General features: G+C 37.7%; 2 protein-coding genes across 2 annotated transcripts; both read right to left on the reverse strand.

Annotated features, from left to right (window-relative positions):
* Positions 1–215: 215 nt before the first annotated feature.
* On the reverse strand, positions 216–2,567 carry LOC100852499 (pentatricopeptide repeat-containing protein At1g31790). The gene is made up of 2 exons (XM_010646069.3): positions 933–2,567; positions 216–714 (listed from the first exon to the last, which is right to left on the reverse strand). Exon 1 carries the CDS (start codon positions 2,344–2,346, stop codon positions 937–939), a length of 1,410 nt encoding a protein of 469 aa, XP_010644371.1. The 5' UTR covers positions 2,347–2,567; the 3' UTR covers positions 216–714; positions 933–936.
* Positions 2,568–3,186: 619 nt separating this feature from the next.
* LOC100261355 (lysine-specific demethylase JMJ32) lies at positions 3,187–8,399 on the reverse strand. The gene is made up of 4 exons (XM_010646060.3): positions 7,635–8,399; positions 7,381–7,556; positions 3,741–3,811; positions 3,187–3,664 (listed from the first exon to the last, which is right to left on the reverse strand). The coding sequence occupies exons 1-4, from the start codon at positions 8,307–8,309 to the stop codon at positions 3,471–3,473; spliced, it is 1,116 nt and encodes a 371-aa protein (XP_010644362.1). The 5' UTR covers positions 8,310–8,399; the 3' UTR covers positions 3,187–3,470.
* Between the last annotated feature and the right edge of the window lie 403 nt (positions 8,400–8,802).

Genomic DNA, 8,802 nt, shown 5'->3' on the forward strand with positions numbered 1-8,802 from the left:
TGGAGATCTACGTGAAAATGGAGACATGGGTTTGATGTCATACTTACAAATGCATGTGGCTTGAAGATGTTTCTTGAGAGATTGTTGTGTGGTACCACTTTCTCAACCATGTTCTTTTTTGCCCCCAATGAAGCTAATGAGATATTGTAGCATGATTAAGGGAAGAATTAATTTGAGTTTATTGTTGGGAAGCTTCTTCCAGCTTGTTAGTTATAGGATTAGAACAATGTAGAGATTTTATTAATTTTAGGAATGACACACAATCTCTAGTTGGTGCTTTAATTCTTCTAAAGTGAAATTTGACTTTCCTGACTCGGTTTGAATCTTGGTCCCTCTTAGCTTGGGCTTGGACTTTGGCATCTCTTCAACTTTGACCTACACCTTGGTGTGTCCTAGGCTTGAGCTTGGGCTTTGGTGTGTCTTCAACTTGGGCCCAACTTGGACTTTGATATGTGTTCAATAATGCCTGTTTTCATTGTTGCGTCTAAAACAATAAAAACAAATTATATATGTTACACATTATGATTGATCCCAATTTTCAATAGCTACAACCTGTAGTGGGATCGGCAAGTATCTTCACCATACGCCAAGAACCTGTGCCATCCAACACAACGAACTATGGCATGTGTGGAAATTGTGCTGTAGAGACATCCAACACAACGAACTATGGCGTGTGGAAATTGATCCGATCCACTGAACATGGTACCTATGTGCCTGAAATATAAACACATTTATTACTTTATTGCATAAAATTTACTTCCACTCCATTCATTCTCTTTGCTGATCAAAAGTTTTTGTGAACATGCCATTAGTTCAACTAAGCTGTTTTTGTACAATTGGTATGCAAGATTGTTTGTTTAATGCTATCAAATGGATAAAGGCTATGGGCAAGGGATGTATGCAAAACTGTTAAAAAAACACTTCCATGGTACCTGATTATATCTGCATTCCATCAGTCTTGTTTTCAAGAGTAGTACTCCCACAAGCAATCCTGAGCTCATTAAGGAGTGATTCTTGGGGTTGAATTCCAGCTGCCTTCATCTGATAAAGAAATTTGATTGCCTCAATATACAACCCATGCCTTATGTATCCAGTAAGCATGGCATTCCAACACACAATGTTTGTCTTGTTGGTGTCACTCACAGTCTCAAAAACCCTTCTCGCTTCTACCAGTAGCCCACATTTTCCATACATGTCAACCAACCCACACTGCACGTATATATCTGACTCCAAACCAAGCTTGATTGTACTGGCATGGATCAGTCGACCGCAACGCCCATGGTCCTTCATCCTCCCACAAGCCCTAAGAACACTGGAATATGTGAACTCGTTCCTCTTTACTCCGGCCCTCCCCATCTCTGTAAAGGCAACAAGCGCCTCATGCATATACTCTCCCTGACACTTGTTGACCATCTTGGCAGTCCAAATCACAGTATTACGCTCTGAGGTTTGATCAAAGACAAAATCAGCATCATCCAGGCATCTGAATTTCCCATAGAAGCTGATTAAGTAGCAACTGAGAAACAAATTGGTCGCATAACCCACCTTTAGTAACCATCCATGGACTTGCTTCCCCAGTGTCAAGTTCATGGTGTGGACGCATGCCTTGAGAACGCAGATAAAAATCCATGCGGGGAGTTCGAGCATGATGGTGCTATGAAGCTCCATCATTTGCACAAACAAAAATATAGCTTCTTCATAAAAACCATTGTCCATATAAGCAGCGAGCATGATAGCCCAAGAAATGGAATTCTTGTTGAGGACGTTCATTTTATCAAACATGTGACGGGCAGTGTGGATGAGACCGCATGAAACGTACATGAGCAAGATTCGGTTAAGCAAAGCTGAGCTGAGTGGGAGGCCGCTCCTGTTGATGTGAGCAAGCAATTGGGTAGCTTGTGTGGCGTCGCCGGTGGTGGAGCTTTCTTTGATGAGAGAAGCGTAGATATCTGGAGGGATGGGAAGGCCAAGCCCATCCATCAAGCGTAAGATGTCTGTAGGTGTTGAAGTAGTGGGGGTGGCATTACTATTGCTCTTCTTCTTCTCCTTCTTCTTCTCCTTCTTCTTCTTCTTCTTATTGCTGCCCTTGCAATCATCATCATCATTGAATGCAGTGGAGTTGATTTTAGGGGGTTGTATTATCGTTATAGTCCCTGGATGATGGGCTTGTGGTTTGGGCATCGGCAGTCGGAATTGAATGCAGTGGCTACTGACGTTGCTAATCTTGTATTTGTCGCAAGGAGCAGCATGGAAGCCTGCTTTTTGGTAATGCCAGTGTGATACAATTTCCATTGACAAGAAGATGGGTTGAATCACCAACTTGCAAAATCCCAAAAAGATCACCATCTCTTCACTTGCAAACCACCGTCCAGATGATGTTGGTTGGAGGTGAAATTTTCATCTAATTAGTTACTCAAATAACACAGCATTCATCTTTTTAGCTAAATATACCCTATCATAGGTTTGAAATTTCATTGAAAACTTTCCTTATCATTCCCATTTTTTATTTTTACTCACCTCTCATCTCACTCAAAATAAGTAAAACATTTGATGAAATTTCAAACTTATGATAACTAAATGTATTTAATCGAGAAATAAATGAAATTAACCCTATCTTATAATATTGTGTAAGTTTGTCTGAACTCACGGTCTAACCGTAGTTAGTTTACACATGCCATCACCATAACCACCCTGTTATCAGTTAGGTAATAGCTCTGTATTTGAGCTCCTATTTACAACCTTCAGATTCAAGAAAATACATATTCCAGACTTCTATCAGTTCTTTCTTCTTCAGTTCTTTAAGATACACAAATAAACAAATGGGAAACAGGACAACTACTTGAAACCGAAGAGAAATAGCATCAGGATATGTTGTCACGGGAAAACTTCGGGCAGTATAAAATTAGGAGACTTGTTATGAGTGTGCTAGAATCTCCCAGCAGTCTCCCAAGGATTTCTATTACTGCCTCAATTTTGCAATGGCTTTTAACCTGCCTTTCCTTTCCAGAACTCAGGCCTTTGAAAGAACAGCAGAATACAAGTTAAGAGGGAAAAACACCAGGGAACAGTGTCTAAATGGTACCATTTCTACAACACTGTTGAGCCTTCTCATGAAAGAATTTGCATCCGTGAACTTAACTACTGTAAATGAAAAAAGAAAATTACTGTCCACTTTCAAAACTGTAGTTAGAGCAATCAGCAACCCAAAAAGACAACATACATTCTAGTGTATCAAGTCTTGGTTTTCCAGCAGAGTTATACCAAAAGCACCATTAGGAAAGAAGAATCCGTAGTCCATATGGGCCCAACATGCGGGAATGGCTTTATCATATTAAACAACAGACCAGGCATCAGTAAAGAAATTGTTCATGTAAATGTACTAATAACTGGTGCCGGTAAGTTCTTTCTGAAAATTCTTTGCTGTCCCTACCTAAGTAGCTCCCAAATAAAATATCTAACCCCCATATTGCTTATTCACCTTCACCATCTTTACTCATCTTTACAACATCAGCGACTGGTGCATATTTTGAAAGACATGCACACACATCAGAACCAGAATCCTCACATTCTGTTCCTGCCAACTTCAGATTACAAGTTGATGGGTATGAAATTGACTGCAGGAAGTTGAAGTAGGCATATTTGATATCAAACTGCATATCATACCCTGTCACAAAAAGTAGTATTATTAATAGTTTAATACAACAAAATGGCAGGAAAATGAGTCTGTCGTCCATTATTACAATAATTTATAGCAATGGTGCGTCCACTGCTGTCTGGAGTCTGTTTAACATGATGAAACCACATACTTGGCCTGCATCAACCCCATAAAGTCAGCCTCATGATTAACATGTCCTCTGTAAAAATCTGTTAAGCAAAAAGAACCACATCATACAGCAAAATTAAAAATAATAATTAAAAAAAAAGATCTAATTTTTAGTCATTTTGAATCAAATTCTTTTCCCAGATATATACCAGCCTCTTTTAAATTTGTGAAGTGTCACGTGAACATTCAAATGAAGCAAAAAGTTGTCCTTGAGAACATAACCACCAAGACATCTAGGATAAGTTGGTATGCAAATAAAACTGATAATCTTTGATATTCCAAAGAAAATTATATCATTCATTAGATTCTTGTTTTACATCAATTACTCCTATTTCCTAGCTATAAAAGACCCTTAAAAGTCCATCAAACCATATAAAAAAAATGATTTAGTAACTTATTACCTCTTTAATTCTTTTCCTAAAACTCATAAACCCTCAAAAAGACTGAAAGTATACAAACTTTTTATCACAAGTATTTAACAACAAAGAATTTCCAAATTCTAAATAAAATTCAAATAACTAGTTACTACTAACTTTGGCCTCAGCCAACCTACCTACATGAGTAAATTAGCCAAATACCCTTAACTAAATCAATTTAGAATTTACTTGTTCCACCTTCTTTATTTCATAAATAAAACCTTGGAGGCTTCATCCCCATCACACATATTTCCTTGTTCAAAACTTCAAAAACCTAATTATTCTTTTAGGGGCAAAAAAAACATATATGTGCAATATTACATCAAATTGCCCCAAATAAACCAATATGTTGGCCTGTTGGTATTCAGCATGGTTGCAAATGCCTACATATTTGTGATCATGTCACATAGAACACTTCAAAACATAAGCAAGCAAGTACCATTTAATCAATTACTCATACTCAAAATGATATGTATCCTTTATTTCTAAGCATAAAATAGATATATAAGAGACTCCTCATCCAAATATTTGTGAAAGCTTTCTGAGATGTCAAAACCAATACCACACCACACAATACCTACATTATGAGGATAGACAAAATCAGAGACAACAGAATTCCTTGACTTGTAAATTTTTACCCTTATGCTCCCAATCCTAGTAAGAAGCCAGGTTCTGTTTGAGGAAAACCCATTAAATAAAGGACGGTAATAAGCTCAATGCTTGTAGGCCACACCTTAACATTGAGCTCAAGTATAACATCAACTTGTATATTCTCTAAAAATGTTAGGAGCTTTGGCAAACTCTCACTTTGATGATGCAATGCAAGTATAGCATTTTTCTGCTTTGAAGGTATGAGCTTTCAAGCTAAGAGTTTCAACATGCATAACTTTTTTAATTTCAGGTACTCCATAAAAGTTCTATTGATTGGAAATTTCTTGATATGGATAAGGCTAGGCTTTGATTGTTAAGTAAATAAAGATGCTTCCACTGGGAGCAGACAATGAGAAAGAAAGCAGCATGTCTTATATAGGGTCTAGATGAATTGTGGCAACTTTAGAACACACAATAGAGGAAAGTTTGGGGGAAAAATGAAAATAAAAAACCATTGCAGTGTTCATTTTGTCCCTTTCTCTTTTACAAATGTTAATTTTATAAAAATATATATAAAGTTTTCTTTGATCAGGATGAACCAAATGTGGTTGCATATAATCAAAACCATTCAGATGAATAATGTAATTCTCTGACAAGAACAGTGGAATAACATCAAAGACCAAAGAATTCACCAGAAAATGAAGCAGAACAATCTCCCATTTCAGGTATTAAATTATCTAAATTATTAGGTCAAGAAAATTACTTGAACTAAAGGACAAAACCAGAGGTGCAAGTTGGCCCATTATACCATGATAACTGAACCAACCTATCCCATTCAGATTTGTTTGATTTGTTTCTCTGAGTGGTCTGGTCCAACATAAAGGGAGATCCAAACATGTTTGGTTTGGTTCAGAATCATCTGTTTGGGTGAACAAAGCAACCCAATAATAGATCCCAAATACCTAAATATTAAAACCATATCTAGTACCCACCTTTGAGTAATGCACAAGATAAAACTTGCTACTGTCATGTTCTGAAGGAAGGCCAGAAAACAATTGTGGTTTATAAACATAAAACCAAACTTATATGTGACCAGGCCTTTTATGTCCTACACTTGTATACATATATATCAAACTGCATTTCCTTCTTGGCTTTCTTCTTCCAACAACCATAAATCCAAGTGTAGTGGCTTTCCCTAGACCAAGAAAGCTACAAGTTTATGCTCAGGTAATCAAAGAGATTTCAACCAAAAATGCATGAACACCGAAATGACACTTAAAAAAGAACTATTTTAGCACAACCCAAGGACATTCATAAGAAGACACACGGAGAAAACCAACACACAGGCAAATGCTTATAGTGAAAAGCTGAATAAAGAAAGATTGTCTTCCTTTTACGGTTTACCAGCCAAGAAAAAATTGACACTCTACAATCTTCAAAAAAAAAAAAAAAAAAAAAACAAAAAAAATTCTACTCCTAAGAAAAAATAAAATAAAATAAAAATCAAATTTTCCATCAAAAATGTTCAGTTCTACAATCTTCAAAAACAATCTTCATATTGTCATGACTTATATTCTATGTGACATTAAAGGATAAAAGGAAGAAATTTAATAACAATGATAACAGCAGAAAATTTGGAAAAAGGAGATTCTCCCTTGATTGCTTGGACAGTACTTGAGGAAGTGGTTCATTTCCATGGTCCTAAACAATAACACCCCAGATCCAGTGCCATATTTGTGATTTATTCTCAGACAAACTTGTGAAAAGGCAACTACAAACTGACACTAACCATCACACATTAACACCCCAGATTAAAACCACAACAAATAATGAAATTTCATATGAAGCTCAAGTGGAGAAGCCTTCTTATTAGGATTTGTTACTATCCCAAACACTGTGAAGTAGTAGTTACATATTGCTAATAAAGTAAAGTCATGGAAAAGTTTTCTTTCAACATATTTCCAAATTCACCCAAAATCATGACAGGGTAAGGATTGAGCAGATGCATCCAAATGCAGAGCGAAAGGGATGCAATAAATTAGGGGTAGCCACACATTTAACATCCAATATTAGCTCCTATAGTTACAGTGGTAGGATGAAAAGCCACCAAATTAAATCTCATGATGCTCATTAAATCAAAATAAAGTGGAACATGTAACACAGAAATGAAGCTAGAACTTAGGAATAATGCACACAAGTTACTAAAGCTTAACTTAAAAAATCAGATTTTTTTTAATTTTCTCTAAAATTTTGCAGACAATTCTAAGTAGGGTTTTGGGTCAAATAACCTAAACCTTGTCAGAATAGATTGCACGAGTTTGGCATCCAATTAATGAATAAAAGTAGCCATTATAGAATAATGTGCCTTCATAAATCCCTTATTTTCAAAGGTCTTAGTCATAAATTTTAAATAACAACATTGTATAACTCAACTTACGTCCTACAATCCCAATTAAAAATTTTTTCTTGTAAGGAAGCACATATAAATTTATCAAAAATAAGAAAAGAAAACCAATATGAGAACTTATCAGATAAGTTAGTAAAGCTCACAAGTAAAGAATCTCCCCAGCCTTGACTGTACACTCCAACGGCTTGGGACCATTAAAATATAACGGAAATTGGGAGATTTCTGCATCTTTAGTCTCTGGGGAAGGGTAGGGATTCACACTGCACCAAGGCACGTTTCTAGCGGGGTTGTCAAGTTCCAGTTTCAATTGTCCAGAATCCTGCAAAACTCACATTAAAAGAAGAATAAAAAGAATAGAGAGAAGGGAGGAAGAGAGTAAATAGAATAGCAAAAAGACCTGGGAGAAGGAGTAGTGTGCAGCAGGGTATTGACGAATGTACATGCGATGGACATCGGTGGGAGGAAGGAGGAGGAAATGTTTTTGGCCACAAACAACGGCATAGAGATTCTCGTAATGATCCTTGTGGAAGGAAGTCTCAGATAGATGGTTACCAATCCAGAGGTTGACCGCTTCAGGGAGGCAACCCAGGGCTTGCGAGGCCCATGGTATGTGCGGCTCACAGTCCGCAGCTAGCGCAGAGTACTCGCTCCGGAAGCAATCGTTCTGCTGCTGCGCGTACGCAACGGTCCCTGAAGAATTGGCATTCCCGCAAGAGAGGATGAGGCGCAAAGCTTCAGGGAAGAGCAGACGGTGGACATAAGGGGAGGCGAAGCATAGGGAGGAAGAGGATGTGGAAGGAGCCGGAACAAGGGCGTCGGCTCGCCCATTTGGGGTGAGGTGAAGGGAGACGACGTCGTTTGATAGGGCTCGTGAGAGGTAGTCATCGTGGGACCAAGATGAGAGTGCGGGCCAGTGGAGAGTGGCGTTGGAGATGAGACAGGGCTTGTTGGGCGACACGAATTCCCTCAGGAAGCGGAGTGGAGTCGGAGGCGATTCCAGCCGCTCCACCCTCCCCGACTTCCCTAGGCTCAGTTCTCTGACCTCTTCCCACAGCGTTTCTACTTCTTTCATACTCACACTTGCCTCAAAATTTTCCACTCTGTCGTTCAATCCTTTGTCTTTGGAAGGAGAAACGATCTAAAGAAACGACGGTTTAAACCCAAAATTTCCTTCCTCCATTTGCCTTTTATAATTTTTTTTTAAATTTTTATTTATCCATTTATTTTACTTTTTATATTTCTTATAAATCTAGTTACAATAGAAGACCTACAATATTGTTATAAATATTAGAATAATATACCATCATCGTTAGGATTGTCTCAATATAAATTTAATCAAAGGAACATAATAAGACTAAATGAACAAAGGAAAATGAGCAACATTGTATGCATATGTCTCTTTCTACATGTCCTCCCCCTTACTCTAACCCCACAAATTTATCCTACCCTAATGTTGATTCCAAGCCAATTGGAGTCAGATCCGCCCAACTTATCAAGGTTTATACAATCTTTCTCCTTTTGTTGTGCTTCTTAGAATACTCGCCCGACAGTAGTGTGACTGGATG

Source organism: Vitis vinifera, chromosome 2 (genome assembly GCF_030704535.1).
Source record: "Vitis vinifera cultivar Pinot Noir 40024 chromosome 2, ASM3070453v1".
Lineage (NCBI taxonomy): Eukaryota > Viridiplantae > Streptophyta > Magnoliopsida > Vitales > Vitaceae > Vitis > Vitis vinifera.

Coding starts and splice junctions, on each gene's coding strand:
- LOC100852499 (XM_010646069.3), bottom strand. CDS start 2,346: ATGGTGATCTTTTTGGGATTTTGCAAGTTGGTGATTCAACCCATCTTC.
- LOC100261355 (XM_010646060.3), bottom strand. CDS start 8,309: ATGAAAGAAGTAGAAACGCTGTGGGAAGAGGTCAGAGAACTGAGCCTA. Junction 7,557..7,634: donor CACACTACTCCTTCTCCCAG/GTCTTTTTGCTA, acceptor TGAGTTTTGCAG/GATTCTGGACAATTGAAACT. Junction 3,812..7,380: donor GCTGGGGAGATTCTTTACTT/GTGAGCTTTACT, acceptor GGGTTGATGCAG/GCCAAGTATGTGGTTTCATC.